Genomic DNA, 26,556 nt, shown 5'->3' with positions numbered 1-26,556 from the left:
GCTTCCCTCAGACCCCGCCAGCCATCTCAGGTTAGCTTTAACATCTCTCCCTGTGCTCACCAAGGGCAAAGGAAAGTCCCCAAGGAAAGTCCCCTGTGAGCCATTGATGATAGTCATTACCATAAAGCAAAAAAAAATTGGGAAAATAAAGAATAAATTCAAGGTTTTTTATGTGCAATTTTGCACAGAGAACAGCATCTTGTTCTTTTTTTTTCTCCCCATGCTCAAAGAGTCAGGTGTGATGTAATCCTAGCACTTCAAAGCCTGAGGCAGGAGGACTGTGAATTTGAAGCTAGCATGGAAGGAAGAAAAGAGACAAGAAGAATAGGAAGGGAGGGAGGAAGAAAGAAAGGAAAGGAAAGGAGAAATGGAAAAGGGGAAGGAAAGAAAAGGGGGAAGGAACAAGGAAGCAAAAAAGAAAGGGGGAGGAGATAACTCCAAACAATCAACATTAATTAATAATTAGCAACACTTATTAATTAATAATGATCATAATTAATTATTTTTAACAAGTAGAGTCAATGCGTCTCAGTCCACTGATAACTGACTAATTGGACTGTGAAACACCCACGCCACTGAGACTAAGCCTTCAGGGAAGGGTTAAGAACTGAGGCTGCACTGAGGGACAGAGGCCAGGCACAGGCAAGTCTTGAGAGACCGATCCAGACAGGAGGTTGGCCAGCAGGTCTGAGGGGGGAGGGGGATTAGGGTGTGGAAGATTGCGCTTGATTGGAGGTTTCCTCTGGGTGACAAAAGTGTGGAATTGACGGTGAATACGCTCACTGACCCAGTCATGAACTTAAGAAAAGGTAAAGTCATGGCCACACAAGGGTCCATCTTCCCTCTTCAGGATGTTAAGATCTTACTTACAAAACTTCTTGTGCCGAAAGCAAAACCGTTAGAACCACAGTGGTAGCCGGAGACTGTCACCTCACCAGTCACCAATACCACACTATAGCAAGTCTTAAACAAACCTGTCTCCGTGCAAGCAAGAGGTGCGTAGGGAAGGGATGTTGTCAATCAAGGTAGCGCTACTTTTCCATGTAACCTCAAGAGTGTGCATTTGTTGGGGGCCAGGGGGGCAGTAACACTAGTGACAGGAACAGGGATGCTTGGTTCTGTGGCATAGGCAGGGTGGATGCTGTTCCAATTGCACATGGCTTGTCTTCTTCCTGCGGTTTCCAGTTGACTCTCTCTGTGGGTTCCCTTTGCTGTCGCAGCTGACCCCCTTCCAGGCGCATTAGCATACGGTTTGACTCTTCACTTTCTGTCCCTGGGTCTAGCGATGAGCTCTGACAGTACACCCGGAACCTTAGTTTGCCACTGTCTACAGTAGGACTGAGAACCGTTGAACTGGGGGCTCAGGGATCCCAGCAGTATGCGGCTGCGTGTTCACGGAATACTTGAGGTGCAGGACTGAGTCCCTTTAAGTGCACACACCATGTGGAGTGTGACTCTCAGTGCTGCAGCCTGGAGCCCAGAGGCTACTGTTCTTGTTACTGGAGCCCAGAGGCTACTGTCTTTGCACACACCTCGGTAGGTGGGTCCTTGTATGGAATAGGATGTTCTGAGGTGTAGAGACATAGTTTAGCCACTAGGGGTCAGTGCAGCCTGGAGATGGGCCCTGTGCAAGGTGTACTAGGGACCTAAGGAGGCAAACTGCAGGGGAGAGAGGTTGCTGTAGGGGTGAGAAACAAGAGCCTTCCCTCCCCACCCAGAGGGACTACAAGGAGGTTCTGAACATGATATTAGTCGTCTTGCACTTACCTCATTTCCAGTCAGTGCAGACTCCATTTCTGCATAGGTGCCCAGCTGTTACACCTTGGATTCTTCCAGATCTTTTCTAGAGCCTGGACTTTTTAAAAAGTTACACAGGTGAATCAGGGGCTGGCATCTCAGGGGACATCCGAGGGATCCAGTCCCAGGAGGTGCCTATGCAGGGGTCCAGGGAAGAGATAGAAACGGTGCTGCCAGTGTTTGGGCTGGTTGTGGCGCCTCACTAGCAGGAAAATAAGCCCGTCCTGGTATCTCCCGAGAAGCCAGGCTAGAAGACATGGGTGATTAAGATCTAAATCCTTTCGTTCTGTTCTCTTGCCTCTATTAGCATCCTCGTTAATGCAAGGCTCATTTTTTGTTTCATGTTTCAAATTTCACGATTTTCCATGAATCAGCTCCCCTCCCCCATCCCCAGAATGTAAGGTTGCAGGGGTCGGGTGGGCGGATGGGCTCAGTTTTACTCTTCAGAAGTCTTTTTTTTTTTTTCTTTCTGTGAAATTTAAAAGCAGGGGAGAAGATCACATTGCTCCTGGGACGGTTTCTTAGCGGGGGCTGCCTGTTCGAAAGCTAACTCAGGAATGCACAAGGTAAGGAACGGAGTCCAGAATTCACATCTCAACTCGAGCCCCCGGCAAAAAGCACTTTAAACTCGTACTCAACTCTAGAAAGTCATAGCTCCTGCTTATTATTTTTTTTTATTGTTTCTATTTTTAGAGTTGATGTGAAATACCTTGGAATGTTTGCAAAATAGAAACACCAGTTTCAGCCCCCTGTGCCCCTGGGAATGGTGGCAGCCATTCCACACACATTAAATCATAGTGAACAGGATGGCCTCAGGTAGTAATCTCAAAGGATCAGCAGGAGAATGACATGAACTGCTTCTCTGAGCAGGATGGCAGCCAGCTAGAAAGCCCAGGCGAGGGCACATTCTTCAGGCAGTGGCAGATGAGGCTAGCTCCCACCCCATTCCACATCCTTCTACAAAGCCCCAGGTGCGTGTCTTCCCTTCAGTAAACACCTGGTGGACTGGACCACTGTCTAGCACGGACTCAGTAGGAAATGGAATGAAAGTTAAAAGCCATAGCCCTCACCTCTCCTTGGCCATGAACACATAATACAGTATGTATCCAGACTGGAGAGAAGGCTTAGCAGTTAAGGGCACACTGACTGCCCTTCCAGAGGTCCTGAGTTCAATTCCCAACAACCACATGGTGGGTCACAACCATCTGTAATGAGATCGGATGCTGTCTTCTGGTGTGTCTGAAGTGTACTATATACATAAGATAAATAAATCTTTTTTTCTTTTCTTTTTTCTTTCTTTTTTTCTTTTTTGGCTTCTCAAGACAAAGTTTCTCTGTATAGCCCTGGCTGCCCTGGAACTCACTCTGTAAACCAGGCTGGCCTCGAATTCAGAAATCTGCCTGCCTCTGCCTCCCAAGTGCTGGTTCTAAAGGCATGTTCCACCACTTCCTGGCCATAAATAATTCTTAAAAAAAAACAAAAACAAACAAGGGCTGGTGAGATGGCTCAGTGGGTAAGAGCACCCGACTGCTCTTCCGAAGGTCCAGAGTTCAAATCCCAGCAACCACATGGTGGCTCACAACCATCCGTAACGAGATCTGGCACCCACTTCTGGAGTGTCTGAAGACAGCTACAGTGTACTTACATATAGTAAATAAATAAATCTTTAAAAAAACAAACAAAAAAAACCCCAAACAAACCTAAAGTATGTATTCTAGGATGGAATTATATATATATTCCTACCTCCCCAGCCCCAATAGATGATATTTGTTCTCACAATAAGCCTGCATATTATTTTTTCCAATTAATTTAAAAAAATTTTTTAAGATTTATTTATTTATTATATGTAAGTACACTGTAGCTGTCTTCAGACACTCCAGAAGAGGGAGTCAGATCTCGTTACGGATGGTTGTGAGCCACCATGTGGTTGCTGGGATTTGAACTCTGGACCTTCGGAAGAGCAGTCGGGTGCTCTTACCCACTGAGCCATCTCACCAGTCCCCAATTACTTTTTAAAAAAGATTTATTTATTATTATTTCCAAGTACACTGTAGTTGTCTTCAGACACGCCAGAAGAGGGTGTCAGATTGTGAGCCACCATGTGGTTGCTGGGATTTGAACTCAGGACTTTCAGAAGAGCAGTCAGTGTTCTTAACTGCTGAGCCCTCTCTCCAGCCCTCCAATTAATTTTTCTTTATTCATTTTACTTCCCTATCACAGCCCCTCCCTTCTCTCCTCCTAGTTCCACCTTTACAAATCTCTCCCCCAATGCATTTTTTTTAATTATTATTTTTTGTAGGGCTAGGGCTAGAAGCCAGGGCCTGGAGCATGCTGGGTAGATGCTCTATCTCTACCACCGAACTCCACCGCATTTCTGTCCCTTGGATGCTACTGGACCACCCTGAAACCCCATCGCAAGCTGCAGCCTGTCTTTGTATCCCTTTCCTTTAAACCCGGGGGCCTGGATGTGCACAGGGAAAGAGGCCGTAGCTTATGCACTTCGTAGCACTGTGAAATGAGCTCTGCCAGGTTCAGAGAGGGGCACCCTTGGCCCCCACCTGGTGGACTGGGCCTTGCTCCCGACCTGTCTATGAACAGAAGACTCTTATTGGCCTCTGTTGACAGCCTGTCAACCAGACTTGCCCTTGTGGGCTGGCCTGGGCTGGCCTGATCCCTGGGACCAGGAAATGTTAACTGGAAGCTTGCAGGTGTCTGGTTCCAGGAAAGCACCCACACCCAACTTACTCCATGCTTTTGAATTCTGTTTATTTAAACCCAACCCACCCTATTTAAAGACCTATTGCTACATGCGCCGTATGTGTGTGTGTGTGTGTGTGTGTGTGTGTGTGTGTGTGTGTGTGTGGTTTCTCCAGCTTTCTCCCTCCCACACCCAGGGGCTCTTCTTCCTGAGGCTCCAGAACCTTGAATTTCCTGCAAGTGCACCCCCAAGAGTAGCCTGGGGTAAGGTCCTGGCCCTGTCACATTTAAGGGTTAGATTTTTGTCTCCTTCCCACTCTCTTCACACACAGTTCTAAAGAGAGCTCTCAAGATCTATGAGGGTCCAAAAACAACTCTACCTTTAGGTTAGTGTAATGGCTTCTGTTGTTCCCAGTAAGAAAAGATTATTTTCAGCTACTGAGAAATCCCAGAGATTCATCTATGACATAAACTTTATGCTATATGTATGATCGTATATATATGATTAATATCACACATGTGTATATTAGTACACATATATGCTATTAATGCTGAGGAAGCTCCCTTGACTGTTTTTGTTTTTTGTTTTGTTGTCTTTTCTTTAAAGATTTATCTATTTATTTATTTTATGTAAGTACACTGTACACTTTTCAGACACACTCATCGGATCCCATTACAGATGGTTGTGACCACCATGTAGTTGCTGGGAATTGAACCTCTGAAAGAGCAGTCGGTGCTCTTGACCACTGAGCCATCTTTCCAGCTCCCCCCCAACTCCCCCCCCCCACAGGTTTTAAAGCGACCCTGTGTCCTATTGTCCTATTGTCATCCTGCTGGGCCCTGACTGCCTAGAAAACCCAACTCTGATGGTGATCAAGCAGCCTTCAGGGTCCCACTCCTCCAACTGATCCCAGGAGAAATCTTTCAAAGGCAAGAGGCCTGCCCAGTGTGTCCATGCGTGACTGAGGCTGCAGTGGGCTTGGGCCCCTTTCAAGGAGGTGGGGAAAATGTTGCAAAGGTCCGCCTCTCCCCTCCCTAGTTCGGAAGCACCGCCTTTAAGGTGTGCTCCTTTGGAATCTAGGCTCGGTCTTGCGGCTCTGAAGCCACGCCCCACCCTTTCACGCAGGGCGAGAGTGATTCTCCAGCCCCCTTCTGGTTTTCCCCAGGTTCTCACGGATCCTGCCCCCTCAGTGTTTGCTTGTCCCCTGATGGGCAGTAACTAGGGGTTTGGTGACAGACGGTCTCCTCCACCAATGTTCAGGCCCCACAGCATGTTCTGGGGAACAAGGCCCCTCCCACTGTCACCTCCAAACTACATTATTTTTCTTTCCAATTTAAATGTTGCACTTTAAACAAAGTGGAACCCGAATCCGGTTAACTGCCCATGAGATTTCAAAATCCAAGGAACTCCTTGGAGTTAAGCATTTGAGCTCCCGCGAGGCTGGAGTCTAACAGTCTCCCAGTCCCCTGCCACCGCCACGACTCTACCGAAGTTTTCTAGCACCTCTGTATCTTGGAACTCTAGATCTAACTCTCTCGACGCCAGGGGTGGCTTACTCATAGATCTGCACTATCAGGTGCAATGCGAGGATTGAACAGCACTCGGCCCAGAGGAAACTGTACGAGGGACTCTTTAGCAGCCGCGGCCCGGGACTCTAGAGCAGTAGTTGAGCGCCACGCTCCCAGGGCCCGGTCCTCTGCGGATGTTGGGTGCCAAGACCGAAAGGGAAGGGGCTGGAGGCCAGGCCCCGCTAGGGCCGCGCCCCCACGTCTCCATGGAGATCATCGGGGCGCGCACCTCCTGGCTGGCTCCCTCCCCATCATCCTCCCCCTCCCAGGGCTGAACAATGAGCCACTGGGAGGGGGCGGGGCGGGGCCGGGGGCGGGGAGAGAGAGAGAGTGGCGGGGGCGCTGGCAAAGCACACCGCCTAGCCAGCAATCCGTCGCCAGGGTCTGCGGGCGGTGTGGTGATCGCAGCCCCCGCCCCGCCCCGGGCCCGCCCAGCTTCCCACGCCCGCCCAGCAGAGTCGGTGCTGGGGCCACCTGGAGCCGCCTGGAGCCGGCGCTGCTGCAGGTTGATGCGCGGCGCCCTCCCGGGACGCACGGAGGAGCCATCTTGAAACCAACTTGGCAAACTTTCGCAAAGTGCTCTCGAAGTGGAAGCTGAGCGGGAGGCCGGGCGCGCGGCCCCCGGTGTCCTCGCCAGGGCCCCCGGGGAGGCAGAGCGCGGGCCGCCCCGAGGGCCCGGCGCTGGGCGCGCGGGAGCCGCCCCCCGGCCGCGCCGGGTGGATGCGGAGGTGCGCCGGGTGCATGGATTGTGCTCCGGCGCCCGGCTCGGGCTGCGGCTCCGGGCCATGGCGCCGTCATCGCCGCGCGTGCTGCCCGCGCTGGTGTTGCTGGCCGCCGCCGCCCTGCCAGCCCTGGAGTTGGGAGCAGCCGCTTGGGAGCTGCGGGTGCCTGGCGGGGCCCGCGCCTTCGCTCTCGGACCCGGCTGGAGCTACAGGTTGGACACCACGCGCACGCCTCGGGAGCTGCTGGACGTGAGCCGCGAGGGGCCAGCAGCCGGTCGGAGGCTTGGGCTTGGCGCGGGGACTCTGGGCTGTGCCCGCTTGGCCGGGAGGCTGCTGCCGCTGCAGGTCCGGCTGGTCGCCCGCGGCGCCCCGACGGCCCCGAGCTTGGTACTAAGGGCACGCGCCTATGGTGCCCGCTGTGGGGTCCGGCTGTTGCGCCGCTCGGCCCGCGGTGCAGAGCTGCGCTCTCCGGCCGTCCGCTCAGTTCCTGGACTTGGAGATGCGCTCTGCTTCCCGGCCGCAGGCGGCGGCGCAGCCTCGCTGACTTCGGTGCTTGAGGCCATCACCAACTTCCCCGCCTGCAGCTGCCCGCCGGTCGCCGGGACCGGCTGCAGGCGCGGACCCATTTGCCTGCGGCCAGGAGGTTCAGCTGAGCTGCGTCTGGTGTGCGCCCTGGGACGCGCGGCAGGCGCCGTTTGGGTAGAGCTGGTAATAGAGGCGACCTCTGGGACGCCCTCAGAGTCGCCCTCGGTGTCGCCATCGTTGCTTAACCTGTCCCAACCTCGGGCGGGGGTGGTGCGACGGTCTAGGCGGGGCACGGGCAGCAGCACGAGCCCGCAGTTCCCGCTGCCCAGCTACCAGGTGTCAGTGCCTGAGAATGAGCCTGCGGGCACTGCGGTCATCGAACTGCGCGCGCACGACCCAGACGAAGGCGATGCAGGACGCCTTAGCTACCAGATGGAGGCGCTGTTCGATGAGCGCTCTAATGGCTACTTCCTCATCGATGCCGCCACGGGTGCAGTGACCACAGCCCGCTCCCTGGACCGGGAGACCAAGGACACTCATGTACTCAAAGTTAGTGCTGTGGACCACGGCTCCCCGAGGCGCTCAGCTGCCACCTACCTCACCGTAACTGTCAGTGACACTAACGACCACAGCCCAGTCTTTGAGCAGTCTGAGTATCGAGAGCGAATTCGAGAAAACCTGGAGGTGGGCTATGAGGTTCTGACCATCCGTGCCACCGACGGGGATGCCCCTTCCAACGCAAACATGCGCTATCGTCTGCTGGAGGGCGCAGGTGGTGTCTTTGAGATAGACGCACGATCAGGTGTCGTGCGCACACGGGCTGTGGTGGACCGTGAGGAGGCGGCTGAGTACCAGCTGCTGGTGGAGGCCAATGACCAGGGTCGCAATCCAGGCCCACTCAGTGCCTCAGCCACCGTCCACATAGTGGTAGAAGACGAGAATGACAACTACCCCCAGTTCAGTGAGAAGCGCTATGTGGTTCAAGTCCCAGAAGACGTAGCCGTCAACACGGCTGTGCTTCGAGTCCAGGCCACTGACCGGGACCAGGGGCAGAATGCAGCCATACACTACAGCATCGTTAGTGGCAACCTGAAGGGTCAGTTCTACCTGCATTCGCTTAGTGGGAGCCTGGATGTTATCAACCCGCTGGACTTCGAGGCCATCCGGGAGTACACCCTGCGCATCAAAGCCCAGGATGGGGGCCGGCCTCCTCTCATTAATTCCTCAGGACTGGTCTCGGTGCAGGTGTTAGATGTGAACGACAATGCGCCCATCTTTGTGAGCAGCCCCTTTCAGGCTGCCGTGCTAGAGAATGTGCCCCTCGGCCACTCAGTCCTGCACATCCAAGCGGTGGACGCAGATGCAGGGGAGAACGCCAGGCTGCAGTACCGTCTAGTGGACACAGCCTCCACTATCGTGGGGGGCAGCAGTGTCGACTCTGAGAACCCTGCCTCTGCCCCAGACTTCCCCTTCCAAATCCACAACAGCTCCGGTTGGATTACTGTGTGCGCGGAGCTGGACCGTGAGGAGGTGGAACACTATAGCTTTGGAGTAGAAGCAGTGGACCATGGCTCACCAGCCATGAGCTCCTCTGCCAGCGTGTCCATCACAGTGCTGGATGTAAATGATAACGACCCCATGTTCACGCAGCCTGTGTATGAGCTGCGTCTGAATGAGGATGCGGCTGTCGGGAGCAGCGTGCTGACCCTCAGGGCCCGAGACCGTGATGCCAATAGTGTGATCACCTACCAGCTGACGGGTGGGAACACCCGCAACCGCTTCGCACTCAGCAGCCAGAGCGGCGGTGGCCTTATCACCTTGGCACTGCCCCTGGACTACAAGCAGGAACGGCAGTATGTGCTGGCTGTGACCGCGTCCGATGGCACGCGTTCACACACCGCGCAGGTCTTTATCAACGTTACAGATGCCAACACCCACAGGCCGGTCTTCCAGAGTTCCCACTACACGGTCAGTGTGAGTGAAGACCGGCCCGTGGGCACCTCCATCGCTACCATCAGTGCCACGGATGAGGATACGGGTGAGAACGCCCGCATCACCTATGTGCTAGAGGATCCCGTACCACAGTTCCGCATTGACCCGGACACTGGCACCATCTATACCATGACGGAACTGGACTATGAGGACCAGGCTGCCTACACGCTGGCCATCACGGCTCAGGACAATGGCATTCCTCAGAAGTCAGACACTACCTCTCTGGAGATCCTTATCCTCGACGCCAATGACAACGCGCCCAGGTTCCTGCGAGATTTCTACCAGGGTTCTGTTTTCGAGGATGCCCCCCCATCTACCAGTGTCCTCCAGGTCTCTGCTACAGACCGTGACTCAGGCCCTAATGGCCGCCTCCTGTACACTTTCCAGGGTGGGGATGATGGAGATGGAGATTTCTACATTGAGCCCACGTCTGGTGTGATCCGTACCCAGCGCCGGCTGGACAGAGAGAATGTGGCCGTGTACAACCTTTGGGCTCTCGCTGTGGATCGGGGCAGCCCGAATCCCCTCAGTGCGTCAGTGGGAATTCAGGTGAGTGTGTTGGACATTAACGACAACCCCCCAGTGTTTGAGAAGGACGAGCTGGAGCTGTTTGTGGAAGAGAACAGCCCTGTGGGTTCAGTGGTAGCAAGAATAAGGGCCAACGACCCGGACGAAGGTCCGAATGCTCAGATCATGTATCAGATCGTGGAGGGCAATGTGCCCGAGGTCTTCCAGCTGGACCTACTGAGTGGTGACCTCCGTGCCCTGGTCGAGTTGGATTTTGAGGTCCGGAGGGACTATATGTTGGTGGTGCAGGCCACGTCTGCTCCTCTGGTAAGCCGGGCCACCGTGCACATCCGTCTCCTGGACCAGAATGACAACCCACCGGAGTTGCCTGACTTCCAGATCCTTTTCAACAACTATGTCACCAATAAATCCAACAGCTTCCCCAGTGGTGTGATCGGCCGCATCCCAGCCCACGACCCTGACCTATCTGACAGCCTCAATTACACCTTTCTGCAAGGCAACGAGCTGAGCCTGCTGCTGCTGGATCCCGCCACAGGAGAGTTGCAGCTCAGCCGGGATCTGGACAACAACCGGCCACTGGAGGCGCTCATGGAGGTGTCTGTGTCAGGTGAGTGGCCTGTGGGCAGGAGCTGCTCCCTCGGGACTCCCAGAGAACCTCCGGGACCCGCCAATAGCCGCCTGGGCATGCTTAGACACATTTGGGCAGGGCCTGGGCAACCATCTTGGCATTTGCTGCTGTGATTGGTTGCATGGTGGGGGCGTGCTCCCTACCCAGGTCCGTGGAGGAGGAGGCCCCCTCATTGCCTTCTTCAGCAGGTTTGTGGGGAGCAAGCCTGGGCTGTTTCAAGTTCAAATGTAGGGTTTTTTATGCTTCTCCCAAATCATGCTGTTAAAACCCGGCCTTGGGCTTATCCAAGTTGTCTGGTTTGTCCAATGATGTTCTTTAGTAAGCCTGCAGCATGCGTGGCTGTCTGGAAGGATCAAAGGTCACTCCCTGCTCCATGTGCCAATTAGTTCCCGGGTGGGACCGTTGGAAATTGCTGGATGGTCCCTGAGTCACCCTGTAATATGACTGGGGTTCCCTCGGTCTAGCTTTTCTGTCTCCTCTAGATAATAACAATGGACTCATGTGTGCTGCCCCTGGGTGACTCTTTGAAAAAGCACAGCCCCCGTTTGATCTTGGCTCTGGTCCCTGGACTCCGGCTTATAATTTGGGAGTTTGTTCATAGGCTATGCAACTTAGTGTGAGAACCAGCAGCCTGCTTCAGGGCTGGTGGGGAGGTGCAGGAGGATGGGCAGAAAGGAGAGGAAGTGCCCGCTCAGCCATCACAGGCTTGGCAGTAAACCTGCTGGGTAACAAGGCCTGGGTGCTGGGAGACCCGGAGGAGAGAGGGTTGAACAGGGGGCTAAGGGACAATGAAAGGGCCCTAGTGACTCTGGGAGGGACCCTGGCTGCCTGGGAGTCACAGGTGTGGATTCCATCAGCTGGGACAGGCCACTGACCAATATACCAGGGAGGAGAGCTCAGGCGTGTGGAGTCCTTAGTCTGTGTTTCATGTGGTGAGCCGGTTATGAGATTTGATAGAACTGAAGCTCTGTTTCCTCGTCTCATTGCACTGTTGGCTGAGAGTCTTATTTGTGCAGGAGGAGCTGGGGAGTCACTAGGTGCCCTCCCAAAAGGTCTCTTAATATCATGTGGGACTTGAGGGCTTGGTTTTAAAGCAGTGTAGTGACCCAACATGGCTTTGGTCACGACCTGTTGGGGAGAAAGTGGAGAGACCACCTTGGAACAGGCTGCTAAGTTATTAACCAGGGTTGTGGCTGCTTCTAGAAGGTTCTGTTTCCTTCCGGTCTATGTCTTCTGGATAAAGTAGAGTAGAAACTCTGGCAAAATGGTTGGGTTTAGGTCTGGGGGAGTATTTAAGAGTGTTTAAGGGGAGGCAAGTTCATGCTGGGGACAGGGGCATTTGTGTGTCTGCCATGGATCAATTCACAGGGGTGTGGTTTGTAGTACTTGTGTCGTTGCACAGTCAAACCACAGCTGTGGTGCATCAGGGCTCCGATTGCTTGGTAATCATCAGGGACTCTTGTCTGAAATGGTGTTCTCCTGTGAACCTGGGGCCTCATGTGCCCAGGTTCATCGCTGGGTGATGATCATTCCCTCTGACTCTAGCTCCAGGCAACTTTCTAAACTCCCACATTCTTACTGTCCCTCTGGCCACTAGAGGTTTCCGCATGAAGATACGGAGGCTCAGAGGTGTGAAGCAATAGTCTGTGGGGTGGGGGGATTCTGTGATCAGGATAAAAGCTGACCCCACCTAAGGGCAAAGGTTTGAGGGATGAACCTGCTAAACAGATTTGATTCCACTGCCGTTTGGGCGATCAGTTGGGATGTGCATGCCGCCATGCTGCCGGCCCTTAGACCTTTGGCTGTTTCATTCTTCAAAGAAGAGACTCACTGTGACCCGCCAGGCCTGCAGGTCTCAACAGCAGGCCAGGGAAAAGACCAGACCAGGCCTGGGTTCTCCCGGAGGCGACTCTCGAATTTTATGAAGGAACAGTGTGGGAAAGCTGTTGATTCAGGCTCACTCAACACTGCTTTCAGTGCCACGTAATTGGCTTTACAGTATTTAACAGCCATGCCCTAAAGCCTTTGAAGCTATGACTGCCCTGAAGTGCTAGATTGGGTCTTCCGGGAGGCCTTCCTGGAAGGGCTGTGAGCTGTGAACCCCGAGAAGAGCCTGATGAACTGGGGAGGTGCACCTGGGGCCCAGCGGATGTGAGGGATGTACTGGCCGGGGGTGGGGTTGAGGGACTTGGGCTGGGGGGACTGGGGGAGGGTGGGGAGCTGAGGGTGGGGGGTGGCCCTTTTCACTATAAAGAGATTATTGATGGTTCTGTACTCCTCAAAGACAAAACTGTTTTTTAAAAATATATGTGAGTCTGCAGGTGCTAATTCAAAAAGAGCTGCCATTTTTGCATGCTGGATCTTCTTGGTGCTCTTTTTCTATTGTGGGGTGTCTGGATGCCGTTTTCTATTCTGTGCTGGGGACGTTTTCTTATGGACACAGGGAAAGTTACTTGTGTTGGCCTTTAATAATAACCACCTGAGAAACTTTTTTTTTTTTAAGTGATGCTGACATTCCACTGTTTATTTAGTTGTTTAATCATTTAGTTAGTGTGTGAATGTGCACAGATGTAGTGTTCCACGGTGCTCACGTGGAGGTCAGAGGACAACTCCAGGTAATTGGTTCTCCCCTTCCACCAGGTGGGTCTCGGGAATTGAACCCCAGTTGTCAGGCTTGGTGGCAAGCACCTCTCCCTGCTGATCCCTCTCACGAGCCCCCAGCTTCGACATTTTTTAACACACCTGGAACGTGTAGGTGCCTGTAGTTCAGGGCCTCCGCCTCGCCTTCGAGAACACAAAGTTGGCGGAAAGACACAGTTCCTGCCACTGCTATGAATGTGTGTCACGGACTCGCGGATGTGGGAAAACGATCATTTGTAGGGTCAAAAAGAGTGGCTGACGAGTCTCTCAGACGTGTCAGAAAGCACCAGAACTCAGCCAAATAACGAAGCTGTTTGCCCCAGTGGGGAGTGCACGGCGCAGAGTCGTCTCCGTCTAGGTCTGATAAGCTTTACAGCATATTTGCCCAGTTAAATACAGGATATCTCAGTGACTTTTCAAACAAGGAAGTGAGCGGATGGACGTACCGGGCATGGTCTGGACATGCCATGTCATATTTCCCATAAAACCCAACAGTTAGCAAAGAGTCAGAGGTGCTTAAACCACCCCATTGGCAGAGTTGGCCTTACCCAGTGACACAAACCACCTGGGAGAGTTGGGACACTAACTGAGGACTTTCATATCTTGGAGTGTTTAAATTCTGTCTGTCTGTCTGTCTGTCTATCTATCTATCTATCTATCTTGATTTTTCGAGTCAGGGCTTCTCTGTGCAATAGACCTGGCTATCCTGGAACTCTTGTAGACCAGGCTGGCCTCAACTGAGAGAGCCACCTGCCTCTGCCTCCTGAGTGCTAGGGTTAAAAGGCATGTGCCACCATGACTGGTGTTTAACTTTGGCGTTTAATATTTATTTATTATTTGTTTACTTTGACACTGGGTCTTTCTATGTAGCCCTGGAACTGCCTATGTACTGGAACTACCCTGCAACTCATTGTGTAGACCAGGCTGACCTAGAACTCAGGAATCTGCCTGCTTCTGCCTTCTGAGTGCTGGGATTAAAGGTGTGCACCATCAAGCCCGGCTAATGTTTATTATTAAATACCTACTGTGCGCGAAGTCCGTGTAGCCCCCAGGCCTTCTGGAAATGGATGGAGATAGAGAGAGAGAGATGGATGGAGACAGAGATAAAGTTCAAGGAGGGCAGGGAGGACCTGAGGAATAGTGGAGGAGAGGGACTGTGTAGTGTGGACCAGTCAGCAGGTACCTGATAGAGGGACCTGGAGTGGCAGGCTTCCTTGTATCTGGAGAGGGCTGACCCTATGGCCCATTAGCTTTGTCAAGGGCATTTAGAGCAATGGCTGTGTCATGTCCCACCTGGTGCTGCTGCAAGGGTGAAGGGAAATAGAGGGAGCTCAGGAGGCTGGTCTTGGTCCCTTGAGGATGTGCCTGTGGAGTGTGATTGGCAGGGCAGAGATGTGCCTGGCTAGGACATCAGAGATCTCAGCAGACAAGAGCGTCAGTTGCATTTGACGCACTGTATGTCAGGAACTCTCCCAGGCCTGCTGGGGCACATTCCGTTCTTGTGATGCTGCTTCAGGATGCAGGCGATACGGTCAGCATCCCATCCCCGTGATAAGCAAGGGCAAGGCGCCTAGGGCACTTAGCCTGTGGCAGCCAGCAGTGGGGCATGGTACACAAGACGTGTGTGATCAGGATAGGGCTCAGGCCTCATTTGGGGACCACAGCCTGAGTGGGCTGGTAGCTGGAAAGGGCTGTGTTAGTTGGAGCAGACAGGGACACACAGAGAAGAATGGAGGGGGTGACTAATGACACATTGGGTCAGGGACCTGACTTTAGTGGTATGACTAAAGTGAGCCTAGCACGGGTCCTTGTGTCTCCATAAGAGCTGGAGTCGAGGGCCCCCCCCCCCATGAGTAGGTGACACCGTTGTTGGGAGTAGGGTATAGAAAGGGTTAAGGCTTAGCTGTCGTGTGTGTGTGTGTGTGTGTGTGTGTGTGTGTGCGCGCTCACGCGCGCGCGCAATGTCAAGGTAAGATAACAGCATATACAAGCAGCCATGCAGATGTTCACCTGGTGTGGGTCCTGGCACCTTCGGGGGTATTGGTAGTTGGGGTGACTATCACTGCTAGGCAGTAGTGCTATGTCTCTGTGGGTCACAGCATGGGGAGGAGGGTCCTGGGACATGGTCCAACCACCAGCCACAGGGCACCAAGATACAGCTAGATACCTACCTCGGCTCCACATACAGTAGCAGGCAGGTGGCAATCAGGGGAGTAACATGGAGGCCCTGTCAACAGCCAGAGAGCGACATGGAGGACATTCTTCAATAGTGACCCATGCTCCTGCTGCCACCTGAACTCATCCACAATCCGCTGTCACCATTGAAAAGACACCCTGCCATCAGAAACCTGTTGGGGAAGTAGTTGGTGGAAGGTGGGGGCCTCTGGCAGCAATGTGTGTGCCTGGGGCGTGGTGTGTGGCCCTGTGCCACGGGCCCCTGTCCCTGCCAGCCCTGGGATTCAAACAGAGGTTGATCTTATCTTGTGAGGCAGAGCGTGTGGAAAATACTCATAAGTTTGGCACAACTCTTTCAGCTTGTAGCCTTGAGGGGGAAATAGTTTACTAAGTTTTTTTTCTTCTTGTCCTGGAACCTGAATACAGGTTTGCACAAATGGCCAGAATTAAATTCTTGGTGTGGTGTAGGGGAGAGGCCGCAGTGAAAGACCTTGGCTTCCTGCTGCCTCCCAACATGGCGACCTGTGTTTGGAAGGGTCACCTGAGGAGACGTAGAGGGCTGGGGCCTTCACTGGAAGGGTCTGAGAGACCAGCCGCTCAGCCAGCTTCTGTGGATTGTTCTGGAATGAGCTAGCCCTGCATCTGAAGGAGTTCAGAGGTCAAGGATCTGTAGCTCCACCCAGGGGACCGAAGGCAAGGACATCCCAAAGACATCTTCAGTCCCTCTTTGTATGCCTGGGGACTTGGCTGGAAAGGACAGGGCTAGTTTCTTTTTTTTTTTTTTTTCCTTCAGAGGACTGTGGTTGAGTTCACAGATGTGTTTCTAGTAAGAACTTGGGGACAACTTGGTGATCCGTTTACCTTTGGGTTCTAAAAGTGAGAAAGCCCATATCAGCCCCTTGTCCTGTAGCTGCAGTAGGATCTGATCTCTTGAAGACTCAGAGAAAGACCAGGGGTCCTTGTACACAAATGTGCACGTGCATGTCCCCCAGCCCCCCAGCCCCCCCCAGACACACATACAGACACACACATATACATACACGAATATGTGTGCACACGCGTGCGTGCGTGCACACACACACACACACTTTTCAGCCAGCCTTTCCAACACAATTTTAACTCCTTCCAGGGCATCTTGCAGGGCACAGAGGGTTTCCGAGAGATGCCCCAGTACCTCAGGATCCCTGTATGAGAGAGAGGCGTCATGCTGACTCTGAACTAACTCCTTGGACTGGTCAGCTGAGATCAGGTGTCAAATGTACACAGTATGCTGCATGTCACATTCCAGAGCTGTTGCAACAGGTGTGTTGTCTTTGGGGGCTTTGTGCCTGCATTTTCCTGGGGTGCTGCTCTTGAAAGTGGACTTTGGGTGAGCAGGTGAGCTCTGAGTGCCTGGGGCCTTTTCCTCAGAGTGATGACTCCCTATTTTCCAGACATGGAGACAGCCTTGTGTCCCCAGGTCACTAGCTAGCAAATGTCAGAGGGGAGATGAAGTATGGCTCTCCCAGGCTGAATCAGCCTCTTTCCTCTGTCGCTGCATTGGGTTCTCCTGGCTTCCTGTGGGCCATGGGGTTGCTCTACTGGGATGCTTGGGTGTTGCTGGTTCCCACCAAAGGATACCTGTGGATCCTTGCTTGGGGACTAGTGGTTGCTGATGACTTGGGTGAGGGCAGCTCCCTAGGGTGGCAGGACTGGCTTTCTTAGACCCCCATCCCTTGCATCTCCAATATCCCATCAGGCCACTTTACCTGCAGCCTGGATTCTGGAGATGGGAGGGTGCTGCTGATGGGGGCAGGAAACTGGTAGCATTGACTGTATCCAGACCTGGGCATAGGAAGCAGCTAGCCAGGGGGAGGTGGGCAGAGCACATGGGTTTAAGAGGTGTCTCAGAGATTGGTGTATGGCCTCGGCTTTGGGCCTTTGGATTCGGTTTGCCCCCTGGGTCATGTGGCATGTTGAAGACAGGGTCTATCTTCCTGAGGTGGCTGGATCTCAGTTCTCAGTTTCCTCAGTGGAGCAGGACCAGCAGGCACCATCTGCAGGAGGATGAAGGCCGCTAGAGGTGTTGCTTGAGATAGGATAGCATCAGTGACTGTGGGTGCCACACTGGTTAAACCGGGTGAGGGGGACTGAATATCTCCTTCTTCTGGTCGGCTGGCAAGCAGTCTGTGGGGACGCTCTACTCTTCTGTCTTTGTGTCTGTCTGTCCTTCTTTCTGCTTCCAGCTTGCCAGGATAACAGGGATGTCTGTCCACTTATAACGGGGAGGCCTCCCTGGCAGCCAGTGGAGACCTTGGACTGCTAGGATGTTCCGTGAGCAAGGGTAGCGGCCCCAGGGCTAGAGGAGATCTGCTTGGTTGGCACAGTTCTGAAGGAGCGTTGGTTGGTTCTGGAACCTCTGTGCACTGTGCTAGTTGAACCAAAGAGTGTAGTTCAGCTGAGGGTGGCTTTGGGGTAACCTTGGGGTGGCTTTGCAAAGCTGTCTGCTGTCAGTGGTCCAAAATGCATGGAGTCAGACTCCGTGTCTCAGTCCCTGGCTTCACCCTGCACTAAGTTGACATGGTGTGTATGTGGGGTGTGTGTGTGTGTGTGTGGAGGTGTGTGTCCTGCATCTGTGTCTGTTTGTGTGTGGTGGATGACATCCTATTGGTACTGGAATAGAACACATCGCCTTTCACTCTGAGGTATGGCCCAGGTACTGGGTGATGCTGTCTTCGGCCCAGATGCCCAGTGAGGCTGCCTCTGCCTTCTCTGATCTGCACTTCATTGGTTTGGACTTGCCCTTGACACAGTGCCACTTTCCTGCCCCCCCACCCCCACCCCCACCCCAACTTATGGGACCATTCCCTGCCCTCTGTATTCTCCCTCCCTTCTCTGAGGCTCCCTGGTCATGTGGTCAGTGCACCTCTTTTGTAGAAGTGGGGCGATCTTGAAAAGATCACAGTTCGGGAGGCTGCAGGGCTGGGTTAGCATGCATAGATGTTAGCCCCATGGTGTGAGTGACCAAGCTGAAGGACTAACAGTAGAGAAGGGGGTGTGTGCGGGGAGGGGGGGCGCTAGGGTCTCTTGCATGAGGAACAGCCATAGGAAGCTGTGGACTTCGTGGTGGAGGCTGCAGGCACAGGGGTATGAATTTCTCGGTGTGGGTTAGCGTAGTGGTTAGGCTGGTGACGTTCCTTTTGCGGTTTGAGGAAGCGTATGTAAGGAGCTCATGCTGAGCTGTGCATCTGCCTTCTCAGGCTGTCTACCTCTGGAGTGTGTGTGGGGGGTGTTTATTTGGGGGGGTGGATGTGCATGCTGTGGCATGTGCGGGTTAGTCAGAGGATAACTCATGGGAGTCAGTTCTCTCTACCATGTGGGTTCCATGTGGGTCCCAGGGACTAAACTTGGGTCAGACCATCTGATTTGGTTGCAAGTGCCTTTCCTTACTGACCCACCCCCTTCTCAGCTTCTCAGGTCCACTAATTCACCTTTCTTCCCCCTCCCCCAACCTCCCTCCTCTTTCTTCCCTCCATCTCTTTTTTTTCCTTACTTTGTCCAGGCTGGTCCAGAACTGACTATATAATTCAGACCAACCTCAAACTCCAAGCCATCCTCCTGCCTCAACTGTACAAATAGTTTCTACCTAGACCTATTATAACCAGCCCCTCCCCCCTCTACCCCCCCTCCCAATAGTCTTCCCTCCACCAGTTCTGCGTCTTTATTTAAAGACTGTTTGAGGATATGGTTCATATCTAATCTAAATGACGCTTGGTTAAGGTAAACTAACAGCAGCTAATTCAAACAACCCCCAGTAAGTAGTGTTAGCACGAGGAGATAAGAGTGCTCTCGCAGAGCAGTGACTGAGAGCGGTGATCTGGTGGCAGCCCCACAGTTCCTCTGAGGGACACTGCTGCACCAGTCACCCTCTGGGTGTTCCTCTATGACGCCCCGCGTGTGGAATCAGAAGGCAGAAGCTTCAGAGGCTCCCGTTGGAAGGAGATGGAGAGGTGACACCTGGGCTGTACTCTTCTCTCTGGCTCCCTGCTGATACCTCTGGGTCTCCTAGAGCAGTTGACAAGTCCCCCTGTCCCTTCCTGCCTTTCTCTAGGGGTAAGAATTACCCAGACGGAAGTCCTGTAAGTGACTGGCTGTGACTTGGGAGACTGGCTTCTTAGCCATGCATATATTACCAGTGTGGAGAACTTATCTCACTTGAAAACCTTTAAAAGGGCTGGAGAGATGGCTCAATGGTTAGGAGCACTTTCTGCTCTTTGAGAGGGGCCCAGTTCAATTCCTAGCATCCTTAATGGGGACTTCACAGTGCCTGTGACTCAGCACCAGAGGATCCTATGCCTCTGACTTCAAGGACACCTGCACTCATGTGCAAATACCACCCCCCCAACAGACACACATTTGTATAATTACAAATAATAAAAATAAATCTTAAGAACTGCTACAAAACACTTGCAAACTGTTAGCTGGCCAGGGTAGTGGTGCTCAGGGTATGTAGCGAGCGCCAAGTCAACAAGAAGGCAATGTGATTTTAAAGGGGGATGAAAGTTGTAATAGGCATTTCCCTAAGGGATCCCAGTGGTCAAAGACTCTCCTGGGCAGCCCTTTGCCGTTGCCAGCCACCTCCCACCTTAAGACTAAGTCCTGAGTTCCAAACCCCTGGGGATGCTTTTGATTGGCATTTAAAAGCTTTAGCAGTTTGGCTCAGTGTTTCTGGTACATGAAGACCAAAAAGGCTTCTTGAAATATAGGCTGAAGGACCTGTAAGCTTGATGCCCAGGGACTGGCTCCTTTAACCTCTCCTAATTAGAATGAGTGCCACACAGCGTGAATTCCCTATTCATAGCATCCCCACAGACTTCCCACTCCCTAAATAATTCAGGAAATGATGGTGCGATGAGTTCTGAGGGAATACTGTGCTCCCAGGCGTCCTTAAGGGAGGGGACGAGATCGATGCCAGTCACACGGCAGAGAGCATGGAAATGGTGCAGAAGCATTTAGGACAATAGCGTGCCCTCCCCCCTGTGTCCTGAAGCCAAGTGACATGGCAGAAGTCAGCCCTCTCTCCTAGGCATGGAAAATTCTACTGTGTAAGCGAAAGTCCCTCAAACCTTCAAAGATGGGAGAGTGGAAAATATGAAGGTTTATTGTTCTGAGAAATTTCCTGTCTCTCTGGCATGTGGTCATCAGGGGTCAGGGGTGCATGCGTGTGTACAGGGCAGGAAATCCAGTGGGTGACGTTATGGTGTGCCTGTATGAGCTCCTTGCATGAACACATATGTGCTTGGGCAGGTAAGACCAAAAGCCAGGACAAAGCAGGCGGGGACTGATTCTGCCTTTTGGAACCGACCTTCATGCTAAACAGCAAATGACCAGTGTTGAATGGAACTGTGGTGGACAGCAAGCCAAAGTGGCCTCTTAGACAGGAAGCTGGCAGCTTTGGGGGTTGACATAGCCATCCAGGTCCCCGGTTTGGTCTGGAAGATCTGTGTGTTTGTAGCAAGAATTCTTTTTCCCTTCCTGTTTTTTTTTTTTTTTTTTTTTTTTTTTCTGCTCATGGGCCTGGTCTCTTTTGAACACATAGAATAGTGTGAAAATCATATAAAACTTTTCCATGGCCAGGCTTGTATCAGACAGAGCTCTTCCTGTTTGCTGCAGCCTGGGAACTGAGGCACCTGGGCTGGGAGAGGTGTCTTTGTTCCTCTGGGTAGGAACTGCCTTGGCTAGCTGCTGCACCACTCTGGAGTCTATGGTAGGCGTGCTGAGGGCAAAGTAACTGATGCCCAGAGTACCCAGGAGGTAAGAGTGGAGCTGTGGGGTTTTGTCCAGAAGTCTGTTGTTTGGGTTAGCAGAGTCTGGAGGCATTGATGTTGACTCCAGCAGTTACTAAAGAACCAACTGCAGTCACTATCTCAACCTCTGCATTATCTTCCCCCTCTCTCTCAAGACTTACTTATTCTTATTTATGTGTATGTGTGTACACTTACACATTTGTATGTACACCGTGTGTATGCAGTACCCACAGAGTCCAGGAGAGGGCATCAGATCCCCCAGATCTAGAATCGTAGTTGGTTGTGAACAGCCTGGGGTGGGTGCTGGAAGTGGAACCTGGATCCCCTGGAAGAGCAGTCAAGTAGTCTTAACTCCTGAGTCATCTCTCCTGCCCCTTACATCTTTGATTTCTGAAGTATTGCAATTTACCTGTAATTTTAAAAATTATTATTATTATTGTTTTTTTACTATAAATGTTTTGCCTGTCTGTATGTCTGTGTACCATGGGAGATCAGAAGAGGGTATCAGATCTCCTAGAACTAGAGTTAGAAATGGTTATGAACCATCAGATGGGTGCTAGGAACCGAACCCTGGTCCTCTGAAAGAACAGTAAGTGCTTTTAACTGCTGAGTCATCTCTCTGGCTCTACTTCCCTTTTTTTAACTGTGGCTCAGCTCATGGCTCACAGGGCTGTCAAACGTGGACAATGTGGTGGCATTCAGTACAGCCAGGTGTTGTATGCCCAGGCTCTAATAGAACACTGCTGCGGAGACCTGGCCCAATGTGGGCACAGTGTTCTCCTACAGTAGATCCCTGAACTCAGGGCATCTATGTCATCTGGGCCTCACTTGTCTCTGAGATACATGCTTCCCATGTTATAGAGTGGAGTTCTGGACCAACATAATATCCCTGTTACCTCTGTGTGTTTTCTGAGTATCACCTCTTCCACCCACCCAACCTTCCTCAGCCATCCACCTAAGGACGTGTCATTTCTGGGCCTCTTGGTGACCATCACCTTCCTGGAGTTGGGCAGCCATGCGTGCTGGCTGCTCACTATGTCTGTCTATGCTCTCGGGATGTTCTGGGATCAGGCCAGACAGGTGAACTGTGTGCTTTCAGAGAGTCTCTGGCTGAATGCTGGACAGAGGGAAACCCCTCTCTGCCCAGTCTCCCATACTTTCCTATCTTGAAAAACTAATTTTATCACCCAGATGAATCAGCCAAGGTCCAGTGGTGTGAACGCAAGCCACTGCAGAGGCACACAAGGGAGCCTCTCCCTCACTACAGGGCCTACTTAGGAGCCTCCTCACTCCTGGGCAGCTGCCCTGCAAGAGACCTGTGGACTCCCCACCTACCTCCCTACAGGCCCCAGGAATCTGTTTTTGTCACTGCACTGTAGCTGCAGCCACAGCAAAATGGCTTCCTTTTTCCTAAGGGGTAGCAGCATTGAGATGGGACCTTCAGGTCCACAACCTGGCAGCTTACAGACTTTTAGACTCCTGCTCTACAGAGACGCGCAAGGCAGGCCTAGCGCCCAGGCCCAGCAGGCACCAGTAACAACACACTAACTTTTCTGCAGCTAACACAGTAACTTAGGAAGGAAGAACTCCTTACCACCCAGGCATGATAATTACGAAGGTAGGGAGTCAGAACAGTTTTTTCCTAGGTAGGTATTCATATGGGTGTGTGTGTGTGTGCGTGTGTGTGTGTGTGTGTGTGTGTGTGTGTTTAGTTACTTTGTATAAACCGTTTGGTGACTGGCTCTTTTCACTACAAGTCTACCGTGAGGTTTCAGTGACTAAGTCTCTTCTGTTCCGTTTCACATGGTGGAATGGCATCTCTCTGGGCTAGTTTTGAACTGTGCCTAGGATCCGTGGGGGTTTCTGTCTTTCCCCTTCAGGAAGCTTCCTAGGAGTGGACCAAAGTCCGGGGCATATTGATGGTTTTCCATTCTGGCTTTCTTTTCCCTTCCTTCCCTCTCCCCTTTTGAGACAGGGTCTCATGTAGCCTAGGCTGGTGTCAAATTCACTGGCTAACCTCGCGGATGACTTTGAACTTTTGACCTTCCTGCCTCCACCTCTCCAATGCTGGGATTACAGGCCTGTGCCGCCATACCTGGTTTATGCGGTGCTGTGAATGGAACCCAGGGCTCTGGGCATGCTAGCAAAATATCTGCCAACAAGCCACATACTTTTTTTTTTTTTTAAGATTTTATTTATTTTATATATAGGATGAGTACACTGTAGCTGTCTTCAGACACACCAGAAGACAGCATCAGATCCCATTACAGATGGTCGTGAGTTACCATGCGGTGGCTGGGATTTGAACTCAGGACCTCTGGAAGAGCAGTCAGTGCTCTTAACCACTGAGTCATTTCTCCAACCCCCCGCTCCCCCCATTCCTGCTTTCTTAACCCATTGACTTTGCCATGGAAGATAGTTGATGCTGGGGACCTTTAGAGTGGGCTGACTGTTCTAGTCAGTCCTGTTACAAGGGCTGGTCTGCCCACACTGGCTGCTGTGAGCCTAGTAATTACTTAGATAATGTTTACCTTGTGGAGGAGGCCCCAACACGATATACAAGGTGTGGCCAGCACCTATGCCCTGAGTCCTCACTGTTGTCAAGGTCTATATGTAGATGGAGTTCTATCTCACTGTCTTCTCCACTAGGCTTCCAGCTCTGGATGGTCTACACCCCTCAGCTACCATCCTGGGCCCAGGGTTTAGCCCTTCCAGACCTGTTGTTACCAGGAACCACAACCGACCTAGCTTTCTTATGTTCTATCTAAAGACATAATAGAGTTTGTGCTTGGGATGAACATGTTTCTTATCTCAGTGATGCACCCACGGCGATATGATTTGGGAATATCTGCCAGAATAAACTCTGGGACCAGCAGTGTGTGGTCCTAGCTGCCCAGCCCCCTACTGAGGTTCAGGTGAAGGCCAACAGTGGCTAGGCAGAGGCCTGGGAGTTTGTATCACTGTCTGGCCAGAGGATTGACTGGCAAAATAAAACAGTTCTCTGCCCATCTTGTGTGTCAGGAACCTGTCCTTGGACCTGCCCTCCTAGTATCATCCAGAGCAGCAGCTAAGTGGGCGCTATCTTGAAAGGCTACCGAAGTTGGGGAGGGTGGGGCTCAGGACAGAGCCAGCCGCCTGGGCAGATGTGGGGTTTAGAGTAGATGCCAGGAGGCTTGGAGTAGGTCTAGGGTGTCCACCCCCGAGTCTGAGGGCAGGATTGCTAGGGCGCAGGCAACACTCCCTGGGTGAGGGGGAGCCTCCGGGGTTTTCTTGCTGTAACATGCTGTGGGGGTGTGTGTGTGGGGGGAAGGGGATGACTCAGTGAGGTGGGTGAGGCAGGAAGTTCATTCAGAAACGCTTCTTCTTGCAAGGCTGAGGTATGAGCTGAGGCCCGGGATGCGGCTGATCTGAGCACAGACTCTCTTGCAGAGGTTTGGCTGACCTCTGACCTAGGGAGGATGGACCATGGAGTCAGTCTGTCCTGAGAAGGAGCTGGGAACGCCATTGTTTCTGTCTTCTGGCAGGCGCTGCCTGATGACATACAGATACTGTTGCGGTGACATTACACCGTGTCCCTTATCACACTGCCTCCCACCTCCACTGTGCTAGGTCAGGCTGCCTGGCAGCCAGAGAGGCACAGCCTTGGCCTCCCCAAAGGGTGGACCTTGGACCTAGCTCCTTATATGTTGGTGGCAGGTGGCTATGATAGAGGTGGGGGCTCACTAAAAGCAGTCAAAAAGCCCTGGCCTCAGGAGCCTTCAGTGTCCTTATCCTGAGCCCTTGGGGGACTCCCACCAGATGCCTGCCTATGCCTCTTGGGTCTGAGAGTGGGCACTGCAGACATTCACTCCCCAAACCAAGCTGCTCAGGGCCCATTGGGTAAAGAGAGACCTATGGTCCCGTTTGTGGGGTGATCTCAGCTGTCTTAGTCAGGGTTTCTATTCCTGCACAAACATCATGACCAAGAAGCAGTTGGGGAGGAAAGGGTTTATTCGGCTTACATTTCCATACTGCTGTTGATCACCAAAGGATGCAGGACTGGAATTCAAGCAGGTCAGAAAGCAGGAGCTGATGCAGAGGCCATGGAGGGATGTTCTTTATTGGCTTGCCTCCCCTGGCTTGCTCTCTTATAGAACCCAAGACAACCAGCCCAGAGATGGTCCCACCCACAAGGGGCCTTTCCCCTTTGATCACTAATTGAGAAAATGCCTTACAGTTGGATCTCTTGAAGGCGTCTCCCCAACTGAAGCTCCTTTCTCTGTGATAAGTCCAGCCTGTGTCTAGTTGACACCCCAAACCAGCCAGTACATCAGCCTTGCCATTTTCTCAGCCTGGAGCACTGCCAGAGGACTATAAACAAACATGGAGAGGAGTCAGCAGATTACGAGTTATAAACAATACTTCACAGCTTACATGGTCATTGTTATTCCAAGTGGGCGTCAGTGAGCTTCGGTTTATTGGGAAACTCTTTATGCAGATGAAGTTTGAATGCCCACGCGTGGTGTGTACCGTGGGTCTGGCCCCTCAGCAGGGCAGACAACGGCCCATGGGCAGTATCAAGTTGATCTTGCCTCTTGGAGATTGTTCACATTCTCCAGCCGTAGCTTGAGGGGTGCTGGCTTCCCCGACTTTGCTGTATGTGATTTCTGTTTCATCGGACACCTTGGGGGTCCTCAGGGGCCCTAGGTGAGGATGGATTTGAACCTGGGTTTTAAGTCTCCACGTAGAATCACAGATGCTTTTCTCCCCTTGGGTGTCTCCTAGGCAGAGGAGTAGCTGTTATTCCCTCTTATAGTCCCAGGCCCTGTTGCAGTACTGAATTCCAGATTCCTCTCGGGCTGCCTGGCCTGAATGCTATAATTCGGAGAGGCAGCTGTGGAGGGGACCTCAGACCTCAGTTTGGATGGTGCTTGAGGAGGTCACTCAGCACCACCCCCACCCCCTTTAAAGTTTATTTCTTTTTATTTTATGTGTATATGTGTTTGCCTGCATGTATGTATGTGCACCACGTGTGTGCAGTGCCCATAGAGGCCAGAAGAGGAGCTGCATTGGGGGGGGGGCTCGAGGCCTAGAGGGTGAGTCGATGTCCCTCCTGGAGTTAGCAGGATACAAGGAGAAAGTCACAAGTGACTGTCTTAACGTTTCCCGGCAGAGGACAGTCCTGTTTGCGCTGGGCTGAACAGTGAGCCGAGACCAGTGATTATCTGAGAATTGCTCTCAGAGATGGCATATGTTTTGTGCATGTCACCTCATCCTGGAGTCACTATACCTAGGGGGTTCCCCTGCTGCCGTTGATCCTCCATACCTGCTCTCAGTACCTCTCCCCATTAGGGCATTCCGCCTGAGGCCCCTTCAGGAGCCCTGAGGGAGCTGTGTAGTCAGTCTTCATACTTGCCCTGGGCTTCTTGTGGCCTGCCTTCCTGTGGTTCTCCATGCTGTAGGTGTTTAGCCCGAATTCCAGGGACAAGAAAGATAACAATAGTTTTATCAATAGCTT

The 26,556-nt window shown here is 52.4% G+C and overlaps 1 protein-coding gene and 1 long non-coding RNA gene across 6 annotated transcripts in view; one reads left to right on the top strand and one right to left on the bottom strand.

Moving 5' to 3' along the window:
* Positions 1-374: 374 nt before the first annotated feature.
* On the bottom strand, positions 375-6,366 carry Gm34764. The gene is made up of 3 exons (XR_384307.4): positions 6,052-6,366; positions 1,768-2,044; positions 375-1,659 (listed from the first exon to the last, which is right to left on the bottom strand). It is a non-coding gene; the product is annotated as a predicted gene, 34764 (long non-coding RNA).
* A 29-nt stretch (positions 6,367-6,395) lies between these two features.
* Positions 6,396-26,556, top strand: part of Celsr1 (cadherin, EGF LAG seven-pass G-type receptor 1) — a 135,466-nt gene continuing 115,305 nt past the window's right edge. For 4 of the 5 annotated variants that reach the window (XM_030248310.1, XM_006520380.2, XM_006520379.2 and 1 more), the window contains exon 1: positions 6,396-10,437. In XM_030248310.1, the coding sequence (XP_030104170.1) occupies positions 6,849-10,437 (3,589 nt within the window). In that variant the 5' untranslated portion in view covers positions 6,396-6,848. The remainder of the gene's footprint in view (positions 10,438-26,556) is intronic. The other variant, NM_009886.2, reaches the window with a different exon arrangement.

The sequence above is a fragment of the Mus musculus genome, chromosome 15 (genome assembly GCF_000001635.26).
Source record: "Mus musculus strain C57BL/6J chromosome 15, GRCm38.p6 C57BL/6J".
NCBI classification, from domain to species: Eukaryota; Metazoa; Chordata; class Mammalia; order Rodentia; family Muridae; genus Mus; species Mus musculus.
This window is presented reverse-complemented; position numbering and strand designations above follow the sequence as displayed.